Source organism: Ictalurus punctatus, chromosome 5, assembly GCF_001660625.3.
Source record: "Ictalurus punctatus breed USDA103 chromosome 5, Coco_2.0, whole genome shotgun sequence".
NCBI classification, from domain to species: Eukaryota; Metazoa; Chordata; class Actinopteri; order Siluriformes; family Ictaluridae; genus Ictalurus; species Ictalurus punctatus.
In genome coordinates, this window is record NC_030420.2 from 10,588,996 (window position 1) to 10,616,180 (window position 27,185).

At 41.6% G+C, this 27,185-nt stretch overlaps 1 protein-coding gene across 1 annotated transcript in view; it reads right to left on the bottom strand.

Annotated features, from left to right (window-relative positions):
- The window catches only part of LOC108264953 (ERC protein 2), a 291,196-nt gene that overhangs the window by 92,913 nt on the left and 171,098 nt on the right, over positions 1–27,185 (bottom strand). The window contains exons 12-15 of the mRNA XM_053680567.1: positions 24,213–24,300; positions 24,024–24,033; positions 15,945–16,420; positions 13,343–13,489 (exon numbers count right to left, since the gene is read on the bottom strand). Of these exons, the coding sequence (XP_053536542.1) occupies positions 13,343–13,489; positions 15,945–16,420; positions 24,024–24,033; positions 24,213–24,300 (721 nt within the window). The remainder of the gene's footprint in view (positions 1–13,342; positions 13,490–15,944; positions 16,421–24,023; positions 24,034–24,212; positions 24,301–27,185) is intronic.

The window sequence follows — 27,185 nt, forward strand, 5'->3', positions numbered from 1 at the left end:
AGAAGATCCACAAGATACGAAGGAGCTTGATTATTAATAGTTTTAAAAACAAACATCAGAACCTTAAACTGAATCCTAAAATGGACTGGGAGCCAGTGAAGCGATGCTAAAATTGGGGTGACACGATCAAACTTCTTTGCCCTGGTCAACAGCCTTGCAGCTGCATTCTGAACCATCTGAAGACGAGCCAGAGATGACTGAGGAATACCCAAGTATAATGAATTACAGTAATCTAAGAAAGAAGTAATAAAAGCATAAATAAAATGAATAACCTTCTCCAAATCCTGGAAAGACAAAAATGTTTTGAGTTTTGAAATAATCTGTAGTTGATAAAAACTAGTCTTAACGATCAAATTTATCTGCTTGGTTAAGCATAATTCTGAGTCCAGAATGAAGCCAAGGTTCCGAACCTGGGAAGAAATTGAGGGAAAGTGTTTATGGAGCTCGTTAATGAGACCATCTCTCAATCACAGGGGGCCAAAAACAATTATTTCAGTTTTGTCTTCATTAAGTCGGAGGAAATTATTTGTCAACCATTTTTAATGTCATCCAGACAGTCCAACAATGGCTGAATGGAGTCACCAGCTTTCAAAGGAATGTACAACTGGGTATCATCGGCATATAAATGAAAAGAGACATTGTGAGCCCTAATAATATTCCCCAACGGCCTCATATATAAATTAAAAAGAAGTGGGCCCAAAATGGAGCCTTGAGGAACACCACTAATAATAGGACTAGAAGAAGAGCAGAAATTACCCAACGCTACCAAGAAAGACCTGTCCTTAAGATATGAGCTGAGCCATTGTAGGGCAGTGCCCTTGATACCAAACAGATGCTCGAACCACCAGAGAAGTATGTAATGGTCTACAGTATCAAAGGCAGCTGTAAGATCTAGTAGCATCAACACAGTATTTTTACCAGCATCCACTGTTAGTAAAATGTCATTGGACACTTTTAACAAAGCAGACTCCGTGCTATCAAAAAGCAGTGAAACCAGATTGTAAAGGGTCAAATAACATAGCTGAGTTTAAAAACAGGAGCAATGAGATTCTACTACTTTATCTAGCAGCTTTGACAGAAACAGTAGCTTAGAGACAGGCCAATAATTATTAAGGCAACCTTCATCCAAACCCTGTTTCTTAAGCAAAGGTTGAACAATAACAATTTGGGACCACCCCTGCATCCAAAGAAGAATTTATCAACACTTGGATACTGAGGCCAATTTCAGAAAAGGTTGCTTTCATAAGCACTGCGGGAACAACATGAAGTGGCGTGGATGATATTTTCATCTGGTTAACCAGATCACACAGTTCCTTTAGAGAAACGTGTTCAAATTGATCAAATGAAACTGGTAAAGCCAGTGAATTTGGGGATAGGTCTGATAAATGCAAAAGTGAAGGGAGAACGAATAGTAATTACTTTAACAGCAAAAAATTTAAAAAACTTCTCAAAGTTCAGCCGAGGCTTCCCCATGGAATTGTCAACTCGGATTAATAATTGAATTTATCGTGGTGAATAAGATCTTTGGTCTATGACAGTGTGTAGCAATTAAGTCAGAGAAATACCTAGACCTAGCTGACTTTGCTGCACTCTGAAACTTAAACAAACAATCTTTAAAAATCTGGAAGGACACAGTTAACTGATCATGCTTACATCTCCGCTCAGCTCTACGACAAGCCTGTCTGAGAGAACGAGTATTATCATCCAGGCAGTAACTTGATTGGAGTCCACCTGTGGTAAATTCAGTTGATTATACATGATTTGGAAAGGCACACACCTGTCTATATAAGGTCCAACAGTTAACAATGTATGTCAGAGCACAAACCAAGCCATGAAGTCCAAGGAATTGTCTGTAGACCTCCGAGATAGGATTGTATTGAGGCACAGATCTGGGGAAGGGTACAGAAACAATTCTGTAGCATTGAAGGTCCCAATGCGCACAGTGGCCTCCATATTCCGTAAATGGAAGAAGTTTGGAACCACCAGGGCTCTTCCTAGAGCTGGCCACCCAGCCAAACTGAGCGATCGGGGTAGAAGGGCCTTAGTCAGGGAGGTGACCAAAAACCGGATGGTCACTCTGACAGAGCTCTAGGGTGTCTCTGTGGAGAGACGAGAACCTTCCAGAAGAACAACCATCTCTGCAGCACTCCACCAATCAGGCCTGTACGGTAGAGTGGCCACTACGGTAGAGTGGCCTTTCAGTAAAAGGCACATGACAGCCTGCCTGGAGTTTGCCAAAAGGCACCTGAAGGACTCTCAGACCAAAGATTGAACAAAGATTGAACTCTTTGGCCTGAATGGCAAGCGTCATATCTGGAGGAATCCAGGCACCAGTCATCACCTGGCCAATACCATCCCTACAGTGAAGCATGGTGGTGGCAGCATCATGCTGTGGGGATTTTTTTTCAGTGGCAGGAACTGGGAGACTAGTCACGATCGAGGGAAAGATGTATGCAGCAATGTACAGAGACATCCTTGATGAAAATCTGCTCCAGAGCGCTCTGGACCTCAGACTGGGGTGAAGGTTCATCTTCCAACAGGACAATGACCCTAAGCACACAGCCAGGATAACAAAGGAGTGGCTACAGGACAACTCTGTGAATGTCCTTGAGTGGCCCAGCCAGAGCCCAGACTTGAACCCGATTGAACATCTTTGGAGAGATCTGAAAATGGCTGTGCATCGACGTTCCCCATCCAACCTGATGGAGCTTGAGAGGTCCTGCAAAGAAGTATGGGAGAACCTGCCCAAAAATAGGTGTGCTGTAATTGGTGCCAAAATAGGCTGTAATTGGTGCCAAAGGTGCTTCAACACAGTATTGAACAAAGACTGTGAATACTTATGTACATGTGCTTTTTTTGTTTTTTATTTTTAATAAATTTGCAAAGATTTCAAACAAACTTTTTTCACGTTGTCATTATGGGCTATTTTTTTGTAGGATTTTGAGGAAAATAATGAATTTAATCCATTTTGGAATAAGACTGTAACATAACAAAATGTGGAAAAAGTGAAGCGGTGTGAATACTTTCCAGATGCACTGTATGTAAAAGGTCATGGGCCGCATTTTCTTGTACTTCACATATGTGAAAAATGAATATTGTCATATCACAGCAAACCAGACATTTCCCATCCTGCACTGTGGCATACAAACATGGCCACCATGGACTGCAATTCCCAGAACACTCACCTTCATTCTAATCATGCACACCTGCATCTAGTCTCACACACAATCACACCACACATAAGAGTCTGTTCGAACACTAAGTCTGGGTCAAGTATTTGTGCAGTTGCATTGTCTCTGTCGTTTCCAAGCCTTGATACAAGGTTTGTTTATTCTGGTTTTGACCTTGTTCACAGTTTACGACCTTGACCTCTGCCTGTCTTTGTTTATTGATTTCTGCCTGTTCCCTTGGACTATTGTATTAAACTACATAACCTGCAATTGCTTCTGTCTCAGCCTCCAATACATGACAAATATGGAAATAGGGTGAAAATAAATTTGAAATAAAAGTATGTGTGGGTGTGAAGTGAAATATTAACCTTCTGGTTAACAGAAGGTGAAACTAATAGAATGTATGTAGGTACGAGAGTGAGCAATGTCTGGACCTGTCAATGAGTCCTGTGAGTTTGAGGTATTAAGATTTAAGAACAAAAGAACAAACAATCATGTCCAAGGCCCTGTGTGTTGAAAACAAAGGTTAAATGCATGTTGAGTAAAGTAGGGCTTACATGCACCTGGTTTTATGCAACCTTGTACATCTAATATCTAAAATGGAAACAACAGAGATTAAAGCACGTACATGGTATGATAAGCAAATCCCATTAACCTCTGTATATATAAATCACAGAAAGTAGGCTTTGGTTCACTCACACACACACACACCATCCTCCTTCCCACACACATATCAGGTGCTTTAACAGTATATCATTAATAAAGAATACAATGTACTTTAGTCAAATAAATGGCTTTGGGGATGTAAGATGCTAAGCCTCTTAGCACCTTTAGCCTGTGTGCGTGCTGAGGAGGCTCAGATTAAAAAATTTTCTCTCAGTGGCCAGTTCTAATCTGTCACCCACTTCTAAGTAACCCATTGGCTAAAGCCAGCCTTGCCAAAGCTCGCCACATCTCTGGTTCAAACACTTTGTACTTCCAGGGTTCAGAAGCAGGGATTAAATACCAGACATGCAATCTTCTTTTTCATTCCTTTTTAAAAAAACAACCCTATTTTTCATTTTAATCATGCAGTTCATCTGATGTATGCACGTTTGTACACGTCTTTAGAAAAAAAGAGGGGTAACAAGTAAGGAAAAGGAAAAACTGGGGCACGGCCAGTTCTAGTTATGTTAGTCAGGTGACATTGGACTTTAGGCTATTGTAAAAAAAAAAATCATCTGTAACCTTATTAACTTTTTTAGGGGGTGGAAGAGTTGGCTCTCCTTTATGGGCTTGTCAGACAATTACATTTTACATTGGTGAAGAGCAGAATTTTGAGTAAGTCTAAAAGGTTCCCATGGCTTCAGGTCAGCTATAGATGGCTTTATCAAAAGAAATAACAGGCTAAACCTGACCTCTCTATATCAAACCAACCTTATCCTCTCCAAACAGAATTGCATCCATTTCTGTCGTTTCCCTGCTTCTCCTTTTCTAAATCTGATTTGAACATAATTTTACCCTAAAGTCCTTTACTTTATTGATCTTGTTGTCACGAATCGTGATGGAGCAGAGATAGGACGGATGCAAGTGCAGGATGAACAGTTGTTTATTTGAAAGACATACAGGCAGACAAATCCAAAACATGATCCAAAACGTAATCCATAAACATGCAAGAGGTCAGGCGATTGGCAAACAGGCATACACGGGGCAAGGCAGGAATCTAGGTCGTGGTCACGGAAAACAGGGTCGATAAACAAAACAAGAAACGAACTATGACAAGGGACTGGAAGCGGATAATCCAGCGCGAACTAACTCTAAACATGGACTATGACTATGACTATGACTATGACACGAGCTAAACTAACTCTAAACATTTAATCTTCCGCGTTGTGTGCTGGGAGGCGCGCGGTATATACAGTGAGGGAAAAAAGTATTTGATCTGATTTGTATTTGATCTGAGCTGATTTTGTACGTTTGCCCACTGACAAAGAAATGATCAGTCTATAATTTTAATGGTAGATTTATTTGAACAGTGAGAGACAGAATAACAACAAGAAAATCCAGAAAAACGCACGTCAAAAATTTTATAAATTAATTTGCATTTTAATGAGGGAAAAAAGTATTTGACCCCCTCTCAATCAGAAAGATTTCTGGCTCCCAGGTGTCTTTTATACAGGTAACGAACTGAGATTAGGAGCACACTCTTAAAGGGAGTGCTCCTAATATCAGTTTGTTACCTGTATAAAAGACACCTGTCCACAGAAGCAATCAATCAGTCAGATTCCAAACTCTCCACCATGGCCAAGACCAAAGAGCTCTCCAAGGATGTCAGGGACAAGACTGTAGACCTACACAAGTCTGGAATGGGCTACAAGACCATTGCCAAGCAGCTTGGTGAGAAGGGGACAACAGTTGGTGCGATTATTCGCAAATGGAAGAAGCACAAAAGAACTGTCAATCTCCCTCGGCCTGGGGCTCCATGCAAGATCTCACCTCGTGGAGTTGCATTGATCATGAGAACAGTGAGGAATCAACCCAGAACTACATGGGAGGATCTTGTCAATGATCTCAAGGCAGCTGGGACCATAGTCACCAAGAAAACAATTGGTAACACACTATGCCGCGAAGGACTGAAATCCTGCAGCGCGCGCAAGGTCCGCTGCTCAAGAAAGCACATATACATGCCCATCTGAAGTTTGCCAATGAACATCTGAATGATTCAGAGGACAACTGGGTGAAAGTGTTGAGGTCAGATGAGACCAAAATGGAGCTCTTTGGCATCAACTCAACTCGCCGTGTTTGGAGGAGGAGGAATGCTGCCTATGACCGCTGGAACACCATCCCCACCGTCAAACATGGAGGTGGAAACATTATGCTTTGGGGTTTTTTTTCTGCTAAGGGGACAGGACAACTTCACCGCATCAAAGGGACGATGGACGGGGCCATGTACCGTCAAATCTTGGGTGAAAACCTCCTTCCCTCAGACAGGGCATTGAAAATGGGTCGTGGATGGATATTCCAGCATGACAATGACCCAAAACACATGGCCAAGGCAAGAAAGGAGTGGCTCAAGAAGAAGCACATTAAGGTCCTGGAGTGACCTAGGCAGTCTCCAGACCTAAATCCCATAGAAAATCTGTGGAGGGAGCTGAAGGTTCGAGTTGCCGAACGTCAGCCTCAAAACCTTAATGACTTGGAAAAGATCTGCAAAGAGGAGTGGGACAAAATCCCTCCTGAGATGTGTGCAAACCTAGTGGCCAACTACAAGAAACGTCTGACCTCTGTGATTGCCAACAAGGGTTTTTAAACCAAGTACTAAGTCATGTTTTGCAGAGGGGTCAAATACTTATTTCCCTCATTAAAATGCAAATCAATTTATAACATTTTTGACGTGCGTTTTTCTGGATTTTTTTGTTGTTATTCTGTCTCTCACTGTTCAAATAAATCTACCATTAAAATTATAGACTGATCATTTCTTTGTCAGTGGGCAAACGTACAAAATCAGCAGGGGATCAAATACTTTTTTCCCTCACTGTATGCGGACATGATCAGCGTCTAAACCACTAGCAGCTGAGAGCAATTCAGACCCACGTGAAATCCCAGCCAATGACAGAACAGGGAGGAGACAGAAACATAAACAAAACACGTGTCCAGATGTCATTACAGTCAACAACGGAAAAGCAGGTGCTCGCGCATTCGCGCTTAGAGCACGCTGCTTCAAGCGGGAATCGTGACAGAACCCCCCCAAAAGGCACTCCTCTCGGAGTGCCATGAGTCATCCCACTTCATTGGCGGCCCCGGCCCCCTTTGCTGAATGTCCCAAGCAGAGCCAGGAAACGGCCCGGTGTTCTTGGCGGCGTAGAGAAGCGGAGCGAAGACCCTGGCTGAACAGAGAGGCTGAGCGACGTCCTCAGCTGAACAGAGAGGCTGAGCGACGACCTCGGCTGAGCAGGGAAACAGAGCACTGTACTCAGCAGAGCAGGGAAGCAGGGCGACGTCCTCGTCGGAGCATGAAGGCGGAGCGACGTCCTCGTCGGAGCATGACAGCGGAGCGACGCCCGCAGCCGGGCAGGCAGGCTGAGCGACGTCCTCAGCGGAGCATGAAGGCAGAATGACGTCCCCAGTAAGGCCAGGGAGAGGAGCGTGGGTCTCCGTGCGGCCAGGGAGAGGAGCGTGGGTCTCCTCGAAGCAGAAGGGGGGAACGATGTTTGCCATGGAGCAGGAAGGCTGAGCGACGACCTCAGCTGAACAGGAAGACTGAGCGACGTCCACAGCTGAACAGGGTGGCAGAGAGACGACCTCAGCTGTACAGGGAGGCTGAGCGACGTCCACAGCTGAACAGGGAGGCTGAGCGATGCCCACAGCTGAACAGGGGGGCTGAGGCTCTGAGGTCAACAGGTGAACCTTGGGCATGGGCGGAGCTTTGCTGGGCGTGTCAGCAGACTGGGGCGTGAGCAGAACTTGGCTGGGCGTGTCAGCAGACTGTGGCGTGAGCAGAGCTTGGCTGGGCGTGTCAGCAGACTGGGGAGTGAGCAGAGCTTGGCTGGGTGTGTCAGCAGACTGGGGCATGAGCAGAGCTTGGCTGGGCGTGTCAGCAGACTGGGGTGTGAGCAGAGCTTGGCTGGGCGTGTCAGCAGACTGGGGCGTGAGCAGAGCTTGGCTGGGCGTGTCAGCAGACTGGGGCGTGAGCAGAGCTTGGCTGGGCGTGTCAGCAGACTGTGGCGTGAACAGAGCTTGGTTGGGCGTGTCAGCAGACTGGGGCGTGAGCAGAGCTTGGTCATTAGGCTTAGATATTAGCAGAGCTTGGTCAACTGGATCAGCAGGCTTGAACGTGAGCTCAGGGACGTGAGACTTGACTTGGACCTCAGGGACGAGAGGCTTGGCTTGGACCTCAGGGACGAGAGGCTTGGCTTGGACGTCAGAGCCTGGAGGCTTGGCTTGGACGTGGATTTCAGGGACTTGAGACTTGACTTGGGCATCAGAGCCTGGAGGCTTGACTTGGGCTTCAGAGCCTGGAGGCTTGACTTGGGCTTCAGAGCCTGGAGGCTTGACTTGGACTTGGACCTCAGGGACTTGAGACTGGACTTGGACTTCAGAAGCTTGAGACTGGACTTGGACTTCAGAAGCTTGAGACTTGACTTGGATCTGAGGAACTTGGGACTTGACTTGGACCTCAGGGTTGAGCTCTGGTGCTATGACCTCCGACGGGCGCTCCGAGGTCACCCTGTTGATCCCGGGCTGGGTCTCTGCACGGGCTCTCCGGTGGAGTTTCTTATGCTCCCACCAGCTGCTCTTGAAGCATTCCTGACAGCAGAAGAAAGCTTCCTGGAGGCCCAGCTTCTTGCAGGTGGGACACTGAAGCTGAGTCTCTCTCCCACAGCCCTCGGTCATACATCTCGGAGATTTCTCCCCCGTGTTGGCCGGAAACTGAAGTGGCTCGCTGGTTACTGCCCTGTCCATCTCCTCATAATAGAGGTTGAATTGTGGGTCCACCTGGGGCTGTCCATTGACTCTCCACCCCAGTAAATCGAGACCACGAAGTTGTCCAGGCTGTGAAAATGCCTCCATAAACAGCTCTGCAAACTGAGTGACATCATGGAGGGCTGGCGACCCAGCACTCACCAGCTGCTCCTCCCAGTCACGGGCCGGACCGCAAAACCTGGACACCAGGAACCCGATCCACTCTCTCTTAGTAGGCTTGGGAAACGCCAAGCTGCAGAAATACACCTGGCAGCTGAAGAGGAACTCCAGCGGGTAGCTCCCCAATCCCGCTGTCTCTGGTGGCAATTCAACGGCGTACCTTTGGGGAAATTGCACGGACGAAAAATGCGGCCAGTAATCCGAGCGTTCCCCGATTAGGTATTGTCCTACTACTTACCTGGTTTCTGTGGCGTGACTTCTCTCTCGTCCTCGTGCTGCATCCATGTTGAGGCGGAAGATTCTGTCACAAATCGTGACGGAGCAGAGATAGGACGGATGCAAGTGCAGGATGAACAGTTGTTTATTTGAAAGACAGACAGGCAGACAAATCCAAAATGTGATCCAAAACGTAATCCATAAACATGCAAGAGGTCAGGCGATTGGCAAACAGGCATACACGGGGCAAGGCAGGGATCTAGGTCATGGTCACGGAAAACAGGGTCGATAAACAAAACAAGAAACGAACTATGACAAGGGACTGGAAGCGGATAATCCAGCGCGAACTAACTCTAAACATGGACTATGACTATGACTATGACTATGACACGAGCTAAACTAACTCTAAACATTTAATCTTCCGCGTTGTGTGCTGGGAGGCGCGCGGTATATATGCGGACATGATCAGCGTCTAAACCACTAGCAGCTGAGAGCAATTCAGACCCACGTGAAATCCCAGCCAATGACAGAACAGGGAGGAGACAGAAACATAAACAAAACACGTGTCCAGATGTCATTACAGTCAACAACGGAAAAGCAGGTGCTCGCGCATTCACGCTTAGAGCACGCTGCTTCAAGGGGGAATCGTGACACTTGTAAATTATAATGTCTTTTATTTTAGATTCAAAATTGTTTAAATGTAAACAAGATAAAGGATTTTTGCAGCATGTTGGTGTGTATAAACTATGAAACAGTCTATTTACCAGAAGCACTGTGCCCAGCATAAGCTTAAAGCAGACTGGGAAAACATTACAGAGTTATGATTGGCCAGTGGCTGCAAACTGTGCACTTGCTTTCTTATTTTGTTTCTTTTAAGATTTCATATGCAGGAATGAGCAGCTATGATTTATGGGTGCTCCAATTACTTTCTCCTTCTACTCTCTCTCCTTCTCCCTCCCTGTTTCTTTTCTCACTCACTTTCCCACAAACCTATTTAATCCCACCAAGCATTACATCCTATTATCCTATTACCTGTGCTGTCACAGAATTAAAAAAATGTATCTATAATTATGAGAATTTGTTTGTTTAAACAGTTTTAATGTGGTAAATTAGTATGCGCATTTAATAATGCGCATACTAATTCTTGATGACAGCTTGACCTTTACAGACCACATCTCAACAACTGCAAGGTCCTGTAGGTTCATCCTGTACAACATCAAGAAAATCCGACCCTACCTCACCGAACAGGCTACACAGATACTAATCCAGGCTCTTGTTATATCTAAACTGGACTACTGCAACTCACTGCTTTCAGGCCTCCCAGCCAGCTCCATCAAACCCCTTCAGCTGATTCAGAATTCTGCAGCGTGCCTCGTCTTCAACCAGCCCAAGAGAACCCATGTCACACCCCTCTTCATCTCCCTCCACTGGCTTCCTGTAGCTGCCCGCATCAAATTCAAGGCCTTGATGCTCACCTATAAGACCCTGTCAGGAACAGCACCCTCCTACCTCAACTCTCTCCTGAAGGCCTATGTTCCCTCTCGCAATCTGCAATCGATTAGCGACCAACGTTTAGTAGTTCCCACTCAGCGTGGCGCAAGGTCCCTTTCCAGAACCTTCACGCTAACTGTTCCTGAGTGGTGGAATGAACTTCCAATCTCAATCCAGACCGCAGAATCTCTCACCATCTTCAAAAAACAGCTAAAGACCCAGCCCTTCTGTGAACACCTAACCAACTCATTAAAAAAAAAAAAAAAAAAAAAAAAAAATTGCACATTCACCTCTACTCTGTGCACTTTGCTTTTTCTGGACCTCAATTAATGGATCTTGTATGGTAGCACTACTTGTATTGTTCTCTGCTTGATATATCGCTTTGCTTGTATTTTTCTCATTTGTAAGTCACTTTGGCTCAAAGCGTCTGCTAAGTGAATAAATGTAAATGTAAATGTAATGCAGTTATATGGTCCTTTCATTGCTAGCTGTGGGGTGCATGCTTATGTGCGTCTCTTTGAGAGGCTGAAAGTGAGGTTATTCTAGTTCATTTGCATGTATTTTTTATGAGTGGAAAGAGTGAAGAAGACAGAAAACTTGATTCATCTGAAATGACTAGCACTCATTTTAAGGTTAAGCATAAAGTTCAGCCACTGTATTCTCAGCTCATCCAGAAGGTCTTTGGCGCTAAAAGAAATGCACTCAGTGGCATAATACAGGGGAGAATACACGCACACAGTCCAAAAGCTTAATTTTTCTAATAGATTAACCTGAAAAGATTAAAAAAAAAAAAAAAAAAAGTCACTACACTAAAGTAAAGTAACTGCATACTGAACACATGCAACTGCATCTGTTTAGAGGGAGAGACTGAGAGACAAGCTCAGCTGAAACAGAGTAAAAGGAACAAGTTACGGGTGTGAGAGAGGTCAGTGAAACCAAGCTTGATAAGATGTTTTCACAATATCCAAGAATTCTACATTTTTGGCTGGTTTTAAATGCATGTAGATGCACTTACTTACCCTCCTAAATTTCAAGAACTAGTCTGTTGTTCCAGACTTAATTTAGTGCAGTTATTGTGAATACTTACATATTATTTTCATTGTTGCTGATAATTCATAATAATTCATAGTAATAATTCATAATAATTCATAGCTGATAATTCATAGTAATTACTGAATAATATGCTTTAAGATAAATACCTAATTAATAAACTTGGACTTTAAGGAGCTAATGTGATCTGATTCTGGTTGTTTGATGTGGCAGCAGTGCATACATAAAATCATACAGATACAGGTCAGTTACAGCTTCAGTTACTGTACACATCAGAATGGGGGGAAATGTGATCGCAGTGACTTTGACAGTGATGTGCTTGTTGTTGCCAGAAAGGCTGGTTTGAGTATTCGCTAATCTCCTGGGATTTTCATGCACAGCTGGTCTCTAGAGTTTACACAGAATTGTGCAAAAAACAAAAAAAACATCCACTGAACAGCAGTTCTGCAGGAAGATAAGATAGCTCAGAGTGAAAAGCCAGACTGGTTGATGCTGATAGGGAGTCTACAGTAACTCATATAATCACTCTTTCAACCATGGTGAACAGAAAAGAATCTCAGAATGCACTTCAAGCCTTGAAGTGGATGGGTTACAATGGCAGAAGTCCATTGGGTTCCACTTCTGTCTGCCAAGAACAGGAATCTGAGGCTATCATAGGGACAGAAACTGGACAGCTGAAGAATGGAAAAACATCTCCCGGTATTCATTCAGTACATTTACATGGACAAAAATAATCTGATATTAACCCGATTAAGACAATATTCTGATCAAGAAACTACCTTGTAAAGAGTGATTTCTGATTACCTTAATCTGACTACAGTCATACTCGAAGTAAACACAAATCAAATTAAGACATGTAGAGTATTCCTATTTTATTCGCTTTATCAAAGTGCATTATAGACATGTACACAGCTTAATCACATTATTAATGTCGTGTGGGAGTTTTTGCCACATCTTGCGACAGGACACACAAACAGCAGTGTTCAACCGTTTGACGGCAAACAAGAGCATGGTTGCGTCTGAAACCGCAGACTTACTTACTGAATAGTAGGCTAAATACATGTATTCCAGATGTAGTCCATGGCCTCAAGCAGTCGTCTATTTGCACATATAGAATGACAAATTATTAACTGCACTTGAAGCTTTTGTAAAATTAAAAATGAAACACCCAAAACTGTATACGGTACCATAACGAAGATGAACTGTATGTTGATACATGAAATTCTGGAGGGAACGTCGGATGCCTTGGCATGGGGATGTAATGACCTGTTCCGTTAATTAATCTATGTTCTATAACATGTAAAATGGGAACATGAAAGGAATATTCTAAAAGCAACTCATGTAAACACCTTAATCACAATATTGTCTTATTCAGAATTAGGTCAAAAATTAGATTACTGCTGTCCATGTAAACATAGTCGTTGTCTGCATCCGCATGATTTTATGCATTGCACTGCTGCCACACGATTGGCTGATTGTCTAAATGCATGAATGAACAGTTGTCCTGGTGTTCCTTATATAGTGGTCAGTGTGTGTGTGTGTGAGAGAGAGAGAGAGAGAGAGAGAGAGAGAGAGAGAGAGGGTTATATTGCTTTCTTCCCAGTTCAAGTTGGGACTCCAATGGACTGCACATTACAGCCTGCTGACTGTAGCTGACATTTACGTGGTGTAACTGCCTGCTTATCTACACATTACTAAAACATTTTCTTAGATAGTGTATGTTGTCCATCTCCTAAAGCCTTTGTCTTTCTAAACACTGCCCTACTGAACATTACTGCTACATGTGTGTGTACCTGCGTCTGTGCTAGAGCATGTGCCTGCTCCTCCTGAACCCACAAAGCCTCTCTATGAGTAGAGGTGTTCATGCTCTCTTGCAGAGCTTTCTCCAGCTCTTTGATTTTCTCAGCCGTCTCTTGTGCTGAATCTTGGGTAATATGAGCCTGGATGAAAAAAGCGGAACATGCCCAAACATTCATTACAAACCAAACCCAAATTAATTCTGGGAATGCTTTGCTTTTGAGATACAGGATTGGAAATGCAACAATAAAATAACACATTTCATGTCATTACTTTGTAACTACATATTTACTAACATGTAATAACACAAATCATTAGGCATCACTGGCAAGCAATGGAACCATGCTTTGCTTGCTGAGAAAATAAAATAAAGTCAAGCTCATAAAATGTGACGTTCCCTGATAAATTTACAGTGTTTGATGCAATGAAAGAGCAAAGAGGATGGAAAGAGTTAATAAATCATTTAACCAAGAAATACAGTGAGCTGGATTAACTCGGTGGATAAATTATTATGAAAATGAGTTACATCCACTGTGTTTTGGGACAAAAAAGAACAGTAATGTATCACAACCAGAGACTTGAACTGGATAATGGAAATGCATGAAAAGGCAAACTGACTCATCACAATCTAGCTACTTATGTCAGATTCTGTGTGAGAAATAAGGCATGAGAATTTGGTTTGTTTTTAAATCAAATGTAACTGTTAATTCTCCACTTAAATTATCTAATAAAAGGATGTCCATGCAATGTTGCAATCAGAAATCCACTTCTTATTAATTGTAATATTTATATGGGTCAGCTGTGGTTGAGCTGAGGTTGAAAAGTGTTTATCTATCTATATCTGATTCTGTCATTTGTGTAAATATATTTTTAATGATGTGCTCATGTTCTATGACTGAGGTGTAGCGGCCAATGGGTACTCTAGTGCTTTTTCCAAATAATGAGTACTAAGTTGTATGCAGAACTGGATAATGTGAGAGTGCGTTTTTGGTGGATGTTTTGCATGTGCTAGTTGTTCATAATAGCTTAGTATTTAGTTTATTTATTTATTATTTAAACCCCTCGCGCTCCTACGCATGTCACACGGTATTAGAGTAGAGACTGAAAGGTGTAATGGTGCCATGCGGTAAAGTTTCCAGGTCCTGTCTAGTTCCTTGTTCATGCCATAGTTAAACAAGTGTTTCATGCCATAGGTAAACGAGTGTTTCATGCCATAGTTAAACGAGAGTTTCACGCCATAGTTAAACGAGTGTTTCATGCCATAGTTAAACGAGTGTTTCATGTCATAGTTATATGCAAGTTTCATGGCACTGTGAAACGAGAGTTTCATGCCGTAGTTAAACGAGAGTTTCATGTCGTAGTTAAACGAGAGTTTCATGTCATTGGTAAATGATAGTTTCATGTCAGGGTTAAACGATAGTTGCATGCCTCATTTCTAGTTAAAGGATAAATGTTTAAGTTAGTTAAATGTGGTAGAGTTTCCACACCTTGTTTAAGTTTCATGTTCTTTGCTTCAGTTCTAGTTTTATGTTTAGACCTTGTTTCCCGCCTCCTCGTACATTGTTTTAAGTTGTAAATAAAGACTTTACTCCTTACTTCCTGTCCAAATCTTGTTTCATAACAGAATACCGCGCCTCACCACGGAAGTAGCAGGAGAGCGCCTTACTGGGAGATGCTCGGATTACTGGCCGTGTTTCCAGTCCGTGCAGTTCCCTCAAAGGTTCGCCGTTGAACTCCCACCAGCAACAGCGGGATTGGGGAGCTACCTGCTGGAGTTCCTCTGCAGCTGCCAGGTATATTTCTGCAGCCTGGCGTATCCCATGCCTACTAAGAGCCAGGGGATCGGGTTCTCGGTGTCCCGGTTTTGCGGCCCGGCCCGGGACTGGGCGGAGCAACTAGTGAGTACTGGGTCCTCTGCCCTCCATGATGTTGCAATGCCCTACCTGCAAGAAGCTGGGTCTCCAGGAAGCATTCTTCTGCTCAAAGGAATGCTTCAAGAGCAGCTGGCAGGAGCATAAATGACTACACCGGAAAGCCCGTGCAGAGATCCAGCCTGAGGTCAACCTAGCGACCTCAGAGCCGCAGCTTGAGACCTACGGGGAGGTCTCAGCTCCGGAGCTCCAGACTGAGGTCAACAGGGTGACCTCGGCGCTCCCACCTGAGGTCAACATGGCAACCTCAGAGCTCCGGCTAGAGACCTATGGGATTGGTATCAGCTTTGGAGCTCCAGCCCGAGGTCAACCTGGTGACCTCGGAGTTCCTGCCTGAGGTCAACCTGGTGACCTCTGGGCCCCCACCTGAGGTCAACCTGGCGACCTCAGAGATCCAGCTTGTGACCTATGGGGAGGTCTCAGCTCCGGAGCTCCAGCCTGAGGTCAGCCTGGCGACCTCCGGGCCCCCACCTGAGGTCAACCAGGCAACCTCCGAGCTCCAGCTTGAGACCTACAGGGAGGTCTCAGCTCCGGAGCTCCATCCCGAAGTCAACATGGAGACCTCGGAGCTCCAGCCTGAGGTCACCCATGCGACCTCAGAGCTCAAGCTTGAGACCTACGGGGAGGTCTCAGCTTCGAAGCTCCCGCCTGAGGTCAACATGGTGACCTCCGGTCTCCAGCCAGAGACCCGCGGGGAGGTCTCAACTGCTGAGAAAGCTGCCCCGCTGTCCTGTCCCGCCGAGGAAGGTGCCACGCTGTCCTGTCCCACCGAGGAAGCTGTCCCACTGCCCTGCCCCACAGAGAACGTCGCCCAGCTTTCCAGCCCCATAGAGGACGTCGCCCCGCATTCCAGCCCTGCTGAGGATGTCTCTCCGAGCTCCAGCCCCGCAGAGGACGACTCTCCGAGCTCCAGCACCACAGAGGACGTCAGCCAGCGTTCCAGCCCCACTGAGGACATTGCCCCAAGTTCCAGCCCTGCAGTGGACAACGCCCAATGCCCCAGCCCCGTTGGGGGCGGTGCTCTGCCTGTCTGCTGCCCGGCGGAGGCCGCCCTGTTTCCTGATGCATCAAAGAACAGATTACACAGGGGCCCTGGACCGCCTTTGGAGGGGGGTTCCGTGATGATCTCGCCAGCAGATGGTGCTGCGGTGATGAAACAAGTGTTTCATGTCATAGTTAAATGCGAGTTTCATGTCTTTGTAAAACACGAGTTTCATGTCATAGTTAAACGCGAGTTTCATGTCATAGTAAAATGCGAGTTTCATGTCATAGTAAAACGCGAGTTTCATGTCATAGTAAAACGAGAGTTTCATGTCATTGTAAAACGAGAGTTTCATGTCGTAGTTAAACGAGAGTTTCATGTCGTAGTTAAATGAGAGTTTCATGTCATTGGTAAACGATAGTTTCATGCCATTGTTAAACAAGAGTTTCATGTCCTAGTTAAACGAGAGTTTCATGTCAGGGTTAAATGATATTTGCATGCTTCATTTCTAATTAAAGGATAAATGTTTAAGTTAGTTAAATGTGGTAGAGTTTCCACACCCTGTTTAAGTTTCATGTTCTTTGCTTCAGTTCTAGTTTTATGTTTAGACCTTGTTCCCCGCCTCCTCGTACATTGACTTAAGCTGTAAATAAAGCCTTTACTCCTGCGCTTACTTCCTGTCCAATTCTTGTTTCGTAACATGTCTACATTATCAAGATGAACTATATTAAGTTCTAACAGCCATCACTGCTACAGGTTTTTCACAAATCCTCAAAAAATAGCAATATAAATAATAATAATAATAATAATAATAATAATAATAATAATAATAAGCAGAAGAAGAAGAAGAAGAAGAAATACTACATTTATTTTTAAAAAATAATTTGTTGTGTCTTTTGCCTGGATTAACTGTGTTAAGGGACACAGTATGAAATGATGATGCGCAATTGAACACAACACAAAAATTCCTTTCTGTTTGTGGTGTACTAAATGGTTTGCTATGTACCAAACTTTTCCATCTCCTTTCTTGTGGAGGCTTATAACATTCTGTGTTGCCATTTGATGGCCACTTGAGGCCAGTTTTAATAGAAACAATATTGTGTGGCATCGCATGATCTGGATGTTTTACATGTTTGCTTAACCTTCTAGTGACTGTTGTAACAAATTTGCCTTTAATAAGTCTCAATTTAGGTGGATCAGCTGTTTGAGATTTTCAGGAATAGCTCATGACTGCCTTGTGCCCACTGCTGATTCTTCAAGACTGCCAGTGTCCTAAAACTGATTTTTGTTTACTGCAAAGATATGTTTAAACCTTGGTCATTGATTACCTTGTTCTGAAGTCATAAGCTTGTCCTGCCTCACCATAACATTTTAGTGTGTATGCCAGAATCTTTATTGACACCATAATCTTATTTATTTTCCTCATTCTGATGCTATGTTCAAACAATGTGCTCCGAAGAAGAGCTTTGAGTGCATTTTCTACACCATGCTTGTTCTGTGCCCTTTTTGTGTATAAATAGTTATTATATCTAACACTGTAATTAAACAATGAATCGTGTACAATTAGTTTGCTTCAAATTCCATTACAGAGACAGCAAAATACATGCAACATACTAGATCTTACTGAAAATTAAGTAATACTGGCAGGTAGGGCATTTTGTTCTACGTTCACTGTGTTGCAGGTCTTTTTTTTCTTGGTTTATTGTCAAAAGCAAAAGATTTTACTTTGAGTTTCAGTGGAATGATTTAAAGGGTTCCAGGCTTACCAATGCTACAATCTGTAGTATACATTCAACATAGTGTTTTTACAGTAAACATGGTGTTTAAAACTTTAGCATTTGTGTCTGTGTGTTACTTGTGCACAATTCATTATTCCACTCCAATTATTTTTTCAATGATCTAATTATAATGACACTCCAATGCATTGACTAGTATATGCTCTAAAATTTAGTTAACAGCAAATTAACACCGCTTTCGCAAATTTTACCTCACCAGCCATTTGCAAAATGTAGGATTCATTTCTACACCATTATACTCGTATACACCACAAAGCATGCCTTTCACATGCAGACATGCATACTCACATGCACTCCATGGTAAAATGCCCAAAAATGCAACCAAAACAAAAACATAACTGGAGCACTAGGTTTAGTCCCTGGCATGGGAGTGACACAGTCAGGTTGTGTGCTTCACAAGCTTGGTGCACTGATTGGACTTGACAGCTCTGCTGTAACCTAATGCAGACGGATCAAAAGAGCAAACAGTAATGCTGGGCGATGTAGGAGGGGGAAAAAACCAGAGCCCTTTTGCTAACACCAAATACAACCTTGGTGCCTACACCAGTTCAATATGTTCCCTTCACACTCAGAAGAGGAAGGCAGAAATAATTGTGGCTGGGAAGGTTAGGGGGTGGCATTCAGCACCTTCGTCTCTACAGACCTTGATAATTATGTAATCTGACGATTAAAGTCTAATCAGAGAGAAAGTAATCAGTTAAATAAACTGCCAGAGAGTGAGAAAACGCTGGTTTTCCTCCAAATATCCAAAGAGATTTTACAGACCTGATTTTGACACTGAAGAAGCAATAAAAGGGGGTCCAAGCACCTTACATTCTGTCACTGTCATTCTTTCAAATTTTCCCTCCAATTTGAAACTGATTCCATGGATTCCACTGCCCACACAGAAGGGCATTCATCAAGTTGCCTTAATTGTCTTGAAGAAGGATTTGCTTTGTATTCTGTCACTGTCCAATGAAAAACATGTACAAGATATGGACAAACTATAAACATAGTATACATATACCCAGACTTTCAGCTGCTTGCAATGAACAAATCAAACACAAACAATTGAAATAGTTCAACACAATGACTCCTTCAATTGGTTTCCCCAAATTCAACTAAAAATGCAATTTATAATGACTTCTCCAGTTTCAAAATTATTCAATCCCTTCATGGCAAGCACCTTTAGTACTTAGTAGAGCACCCATTTGCTGTTAGGGCATGCTGCAAATGAGATGCATAGCCAAACACCAGCTTCCTGAGGAATCTTAGCCCATTCCTAATAAGCAATGGCTTCCAGTTCAGTAATATTCTTGGGTTTGCATGCTGCAATCGCCTTCTTTATGTGACTGTGATGGCCCTGTAAAATCTTCCAGGACATCTTCTGCAACCAAGCCTTGGTAGAATTTGAGGTATTCTTGGGATCATTGTCCTGTTGAAAGGTCCAATGACACCCAAGCTTCAGCTTCCTCACAGATGGCATGATGTTTTCTCCTAGGATTTCCTGATACTTCAATGAATCCATCTTGCCTTTCACACGCTGCAGGTTTCCAGTGCCAGAGGATACAAAGCAGCCCCAGAGCATCACCGAGCCACCACCATGCTTGACTGTGGACAGAGTGTTATTTCTTCATTCTTCTTTCTCCAGACATACTGCTGACCATTGTGTCGAAAAGTTCCAGTTCCAGAACAGAATCCCAAAACTTCTGTGGCTTTTTTATATGATTTTGAGCAGACTTTTCTTGTGCTTTTGGGTCAGTAGTAGTGTTCGTCTTAGAGTTCTAGCATGGAAAACTTCTGTGTTTAGTATGCGCCTTACTGTGCTCACTGAAACCTCAGTGCCTGTTGCCACCAAGTCTTGCTGCAGGTCTTTTGCAGTCACTCGAGGGTTTTTCACAACCTGTCTTCTCAGAAATCTGGTTGCAGCCATAGATAGCTTCCTTTTTCTGCCCCGTCCAGGTATTCTCTTCAATTTTCTGCCCCTAGCCATTTCAGGTATTTCATGTGTTCCAGCTCAAGCACACCTGGTGCAACTAATGAAGCCCTTGAGACAGCATCTGTTTTGCATATTTGTGCTGTTGTGAGGGATTCTTTTCATAGGGTTAAACAAATTTTAAACTGGAGAAATCATAAGAAGTTGCATTTTCAGTTGAATTTGGGGAAACCACTTGAAGCATTTGTTGTGTTGAACTACTTCAATTGCAACTGTATGTATGTATGTATGTATGTATGTATGTTTCTATGTGTGTGTACATACATATATACACAGTGGGGGAAATAAGTATTGAACGTGTCAACATTTTTGATGTGAGGCTATTCACATGAAATTTTCACCAGACATCAGCATTAACTCAAGAAATCTGGAAATCTAAAGAATTCACAACATTAAAGTCCATAAATAAACTTATGTCTAATAAAGTGGAATGACACATGAAAAATGTATTGAACACGGTAAGAAAAAGCAGTTCTCCAAGGTGAGGTAAGGCAAGGAACCAGCTTAAGTCCCTAAGTAATTATACCTCCTATCTGTGCAAATTAATATCAGCTGGGTTAGTAAATTGATGGTCTATCAAAAGACCTTTCATTACCAAGGTGTCACACAAGTAACATCTCATGATGGCTAAAAGCAAAGAGCTCTCCCAAGACCTTCGGAACCTTATTGTTGCAAAACATATTGATGGAATCGGATACAGACTTATTTCAAAACTTCTGAATCTTCCATTAAGCACCATTGGGGCCATTATCCGCAATTGTAAGCAACATCACTCCGTCATCAACTGGCCATGCATGGCCATGAAGAATAGTCAGAAGAGTAGCCCAACAGCAAAGGACCACTTGAAAAGAGCTCACAGAGAAAACAACAGGCAATACACTCCACTGCTCATGCTCACCCTGCAAGACTCTATTACTAAAGAAAAGGCATGTCGAAGCTTGCTTAAAGTTTGTTACAACTCATTTCGACAAGCCTATGATATACTGGGAGAGTGTAGTCTGGTCAGACAAGAGCAAAATTTAACTTTTTGGCTGTCATACTACACACCATGTTTGGAGAAGAAATGGCACTGCACATCACCTTTAAAACACTATATAAACAGTGATGTTCGAAGGTGGAAGCATCATGGCGTGGGGCTGTTTTTCATCGAGTGGTACTGCCAGACTTCATATAATTGAATGAACAATGAATGGAGCCCTTTACTGGGAGATTCTTGAGAAAAATCTGCTGCCATCAACCAGGATGATGAAGATGAGACATGGGTGGACCTTCCTGCAGGACAACGATCCAAAGCATACAAAAAAGGAAACTCCCAATTGGTTTCAGAGGAATAAAATCAAGGTATTAGAATGGCCCAGTCAATAACCTGACTTGAATCCAATTGAACAAGATTTAAAGACAATATGTTTAGAAGAATGGGCCAAAATCACACCTGAATACTGTGGCTGATTAATTTCTTCATACAGGAAGTGTCTTGAAGCTGTTACTAAAAACAAAGGCTTCTCCACTAAGTATTAAATAAATTTCAGTTAGCATGTTCAATACTTTTTTCCTGTGTTATTCCACTTTATTATACATAACTTTATTTATGGACTTTAATGTTGTGAATTCTTTATATTTTCGGATTTCGGAGTTAATACTGATGTCTGCTGAAAATTTCATGTGAACAGCCTCATTGGAAATATATTTACTGAAAAAAATGTTGATGCACTTATTTCCCGAACTGCATATGGATTATTTAAATGATTTAACTTTTTTTTTGGACTGACTGATTATGTGACTTGTAATGTAAAAATATTATTAAAAAATGTAAAATGATTTGTAATTTTATCAGCTGTTTGACTAATAATTTTAATTATTTTCCCCCAATGCTGTTTCAATAGACCTGACACAAAGCAAAAAAAAAAGTGTTTGGCAATTAATAGTCTTTCACAGTTTCCTTATACAGCTAGGGTTTCTTCACATGAATGTGTCTCAAGTTATCAGAGATGTTATCCATGAATGCACAGAGCAAGTCCATTATTTGTCCACTGTGTGCAGCTGGCTGTGGCCATCTGCCTCTGACTGTAAGACAAAATTAAAAGCTTTTAAATTAAATTAAATTAAATTAAATCAAGGTTAGCGTGTATTGTCATAGTTAATGCTTTAACTGTATTGGGCACAATTGACACTGAAAAATTGGTGGACAAGAGGACCAGGGAATACCCGCAGCTAAATGTATTAATGTGCTGCAAAAATACATTCTCAAATATGTCTGGTTAAAAGGTGTTTTGTTAGTAGTGCTGGCTGTAATGCAAATCACAGGTTAATATTAATGCTCTTGTGCTTCTATGTTGTAATTTCTATGGTCACATAGCTTAATCTCAGGGACTTGTATGGTTGGTAGTCAACATGACCTAAGGCTAATAAACATGATCTAAGGCTAATAAAAATGTAAGAATTAAAAAAAAAGTTTTTTAACAAAGGAAAACATATAATTTTTGATATGATGACACTTTCTGTAATGTTTGTTAACTGTTTATTTAACATTTATGGAAGGATTCCACAGTGTTAGTTCTTTATAACAATCATTTAAGAGAACTTCATGCTCTGTGATTCCTGAATGACATGCTGCATTACCTTGAAGAGGAAGTGAGGGAATGGGTATTGTGTAAGTGATAATAAGAACTAATTTGTTTTTTGAATGTTCCCCAAAATTAAACATAACTAAAAGTTTGATGTGTCATTCTTTCAAAAATGCTAAATTATAAATGACATTATTTACAACCAATACAACAAGACAATAATAAAATAATAATAATAATAATAATAATAATAATAATAATAATAATAATAATAATAATAATAATAATAATAATAATAATTTTTTATTATTATAAATAATCCAGTCTGCCTCACACCACCCTGTCATTCCATAGTTTTTCTATCATTGCATGTCCCTATGTACTACTCCTTACTTAATTCATAGGTATGTAATTTGCAGTTAAACAAAAACAGTGCAGCAGTACCAATTTTAAAATACATGGATTAAACATGGCTGGTTTTGATCAAATGTAGCAAAACTGGTCTCTGCTAATGTGAAAATGTAGCAGCTGTGTTTTAGGAAAATAGAGGGATACTTTTGAATTAACCAAGGCTTGTTGGAATCCATTATAAGAAAACTGAATATTTCTACATACTGTAAGCACGTTTTAAATATGAAAATGTACACTGATTGTTATTCTTTTTCTATGTCTAATCTGAAATTGTCTAAATTCTGTTATTTCAGATCTATTTTGTATAATACTATATGAAAAAGCATATTCTCTGAGAAAGTGATTTTTTTCCTTTTTTTGGACAATAATTAATAATCTTTGGCCACATCATGCTCCTTTTGCAATCTATCAATAGACACTGAATGTTGGGTAATCTGATCCTAAGCATATTTATTTTAAAGGTATTAGCCTACAATGTGGTATTGATTGTTGTATATTATTTGTTCAAATATTTGTTGTACCTGTGTGTGTGTGTGTGTGTGTGTGTGTGTGTGTGTGTGTGTGTGTGTGTGTGTGTGTGTGTGCGTGCAGGCGTATGAGTGTGAGACTGTGTAGACCAAAACAAACAATAAGGGTGAAGGCCTCAAATAAGCTTACATTAAGATTTATGGAGGTAGAAGTAACCTTTATAATATGATCAGTACACATACACATTATAATATGAACAAATACATTATGGCATGCTACAAACAAATGGATTGAGTAATGCTATGAAGACCCAATGACACCATAAGAATGACTGATATGTACTAATGGTATGCTTACAGCTCCTTAAAAGTCATTTTCTTATTTTATTTAAAGATATACCACCTCTCTCTCTCTCTCTCTCTCTCTCTCTCTCTCTCTCTCTCTCTCTCTCTCTGACTGTGTATTCCCAGGGTAGCCATTTTGTAGTTTGTGTGGAGTTCATTTCTGTCTTACTAAATCATTCTCTTTCACTCTACCAAAAGGAGCCTACCATATGTGCACTAAGAGAAAGCACACATACATGCACACACAAGTGTACAAGTACAAGCATAAAGAAGAAAAGAAAAAAGATGAATAGAGAAAAAGAACTCTCTCACACACTGTGTGTGTGTGTGTGTGTGTGTGTGTGTGTGTGTGTGTGTGTGTGTGTGTGTGTGACAGACAGGGTGTCTCTTCTTACCTCTGGTGCTGTATCAGGTGGTCTTGTTTCTCCCATCTGCAGGGTTTTTGCACTTGACAGGTTTTTATTACCCTGTTCCCTCACTTGCCTGCAAGACAATCAGTGCGTTTACATGGACAACAGTAATCCGATATTAACCCAATTAAGACAATACTCTGAATAAGAAATTACCATGTGAACAGCGATTACTGATTATCTTAATCCGACTAAAGTCATACTCAAAGTAAACACAAATCAAATTAAGACATGTAGAGTACTCCTATATTAGTCGCATTATCAACACATATTACAGACATGTAAACACCTTAATCCCACTATTAACGCCGTGTGGGAGATTTCACCACATTTTGTCACAGGACACACACACACACAGCAGTGCTCAACCATTTGACACAAACAAGAGAGCATGGTTGCGTCCGAAACCGTCTACTTACCTGATATATAGTACGTGAGATACATGTATTTCAACTACTACAAGTACGCAGTTTCGTACGCAGTCCATGGCCTCAAGCAATCATCTATTTGCACGTATAGCATGACAAATATTTAACTGCACTTGAAGCTTTTGTAAAATTAAAAATGAAATACCCAAAACTGTATTCGGTACCATAACGAAGAACTGTTTGTTGATACGTGAAATTCTGGAGGGAACGTCGGACGGCGTGGTGTGGTGACATAATGATGTGTGCCGTTAATCGATCTATATTCTATAACATGTAAAATGGGAACATGGCAGGGATATTCTAAAACAACTCATGTAAACACCTTAATCACAATATTGTCTTATTCAGAATAAGGTCAATAATTAGATTATTGTTGCCCATGTAAACATGGTCAATATGATACATTTGACACAGTGTGAATAGATTTTTATTTAAAAAAAAAAATTATATGCAGTTTTGCAAGGATATTGATTACTGTTTACTAATAGGTCATTGCTAAATGCAAAAAATTGCACAAAAGCAACCTATTTAGTAAACTACCAAAATCAAAGAAGTCAGTAGATCATGTCAGTCTATCTCTCCACCGTCAGATACTGATAAAATATCCTTCCAAAGAAATTCCATGTACAAACTTTCAACCATTTACTGATATATTTACATAATTTATTCAATATGTAGTGGCTATATTGTTTACAGTACTTGTGTAACACTGCTTTGTACTACTTTTTGTGCCTGAGTTTAAAGGCATATATGCTTTAAAAGCATGCAATGGTTTAATTATAAAAGATTTTAAATAGGCTGATGTAATTAGTTAATTATCACATTTATCTTATTTAGCTTGGCTTATTTGTCTCAGAAAATATATTTGTTTGTCTTTTAATTTATTTATTCATTTTCATGTGATTTGTTACATGTGATTCATTTACATGTGATTTATTTACATGTGATACATTTATGTGATTCATTTACTGATTTGCTTCTCTTTAAATCCAGTTTTAGACTGTGATATTAAAAAGGTCTTTCTAGATTATTACTTGCCATACAGTATGAGATAACCCCAATAAAATTGCCTGAATTCTATAATATAATTTGTTCACCATGATAGATTTAAATCCTCTAAAAACAGATTCACAAATGGCTAACATTACTCTGTTCCAGTTCACATCCCTCAAAGCATTGGCATGTTTTGTTTACTCTCACAATCTCCCAAACACACAAACACCCAAAGTCTCCAAAAAACAAATGAGACAGCAATGTTTCCCACAATAACCAAAAGTTGTCCACAATGTGAAAACAACTCGGAGAGTAAGCTGAACTAACCAAAAAATGACCAAAACAAAAAGTTCCAGTAAGAGAAAAAGCCCCTACTGACTTCAAGTCTGATAAACAGTCTGCGCACAATAACAAATATAATGTCCTTAACTTTTAAAGACTTGTAGCAAATAATATAACAGTGTAGGATGTAAAGCCGAGGAAAAAACACTAATAAAAGTAAATAGACAGAAACTCTGACCCAGTCAGAGCCTCAAAACAGAGAACCACATTAATACCAAAGTAGATTTAAGAGGAGTGAGTCCACAAAATCTAGGCGAAGTAATGCGACGACAATATCTTCGATAAAAATCGGAATACTGTAGAGCTGGAAGGCCGAGTGCAAAAAATAAAAATAAAAGAAGAGTGAAAAAGACGCCGCTGTGTAGGTGATGCAGTTCACCCCGACATCAAGAGTTTAACATAGTCTCCTGCTTTCTCCGCTGAAATACAGTCCTTCTGAACATTGTTATATGTAATGCGAAGTCGAGCTGGGTGAAGTATTCCATAGCGAGCGCCCTCAATACCACGAAGTTGACGCCGAACCTCATTAAATGCGGCCCGGACCCGGGCTATCTTGGCTGTGTAGTCAGGGAAAACAGAGATGGTCAAATCCCTCACTTTAATCCGCTGGAGCTCTCTCGCATGGCGTAAAATGTCAACACAGTCACTGTGATAGTGGAATCTGCACACAATAGCTCGTGGTCGTTCACCAGGCTTAGGCTTTGGCTGAAGGGTCCAATGGGACAGGTCCAAAACCGGCTCCTTCTCCAGACCAAACGCCTCTTTTAACAAGGCCGATACAGCAGCAGTTGTACATGTGTCACCGCCTTCTGGAACTCCGACTATCCTAACGTTAATGCGCCGTGACCTTGACTCCAAATCCTCACATTTATTCTCTAATTGAGTCATGGTCACAGTGAGAGACTCGATAGTAGTCTTCATGTGAGCTATGTCATCGGTGCAACCGGAGAGAGTGTGCTCCATTTCCACAACAGTACCTTTCAGTGTTGACATGGTAGCCTCGGTAGCAACATTATCACTAGCCAGCTGTGTTTTCACAGCCTGCAGGTCAAGCTGGATAATAGACAGCGCATCCATGAGAATCTCCTGGAGCTCGTTTTCAAAAATATCGGCAATGTCCTTCCTCAACGAAGCCAGCAACTCAAGCCTGAGTGCGGCGAAATCAAAGTCACCGCTCGGCAAAGCAGATTCAGGG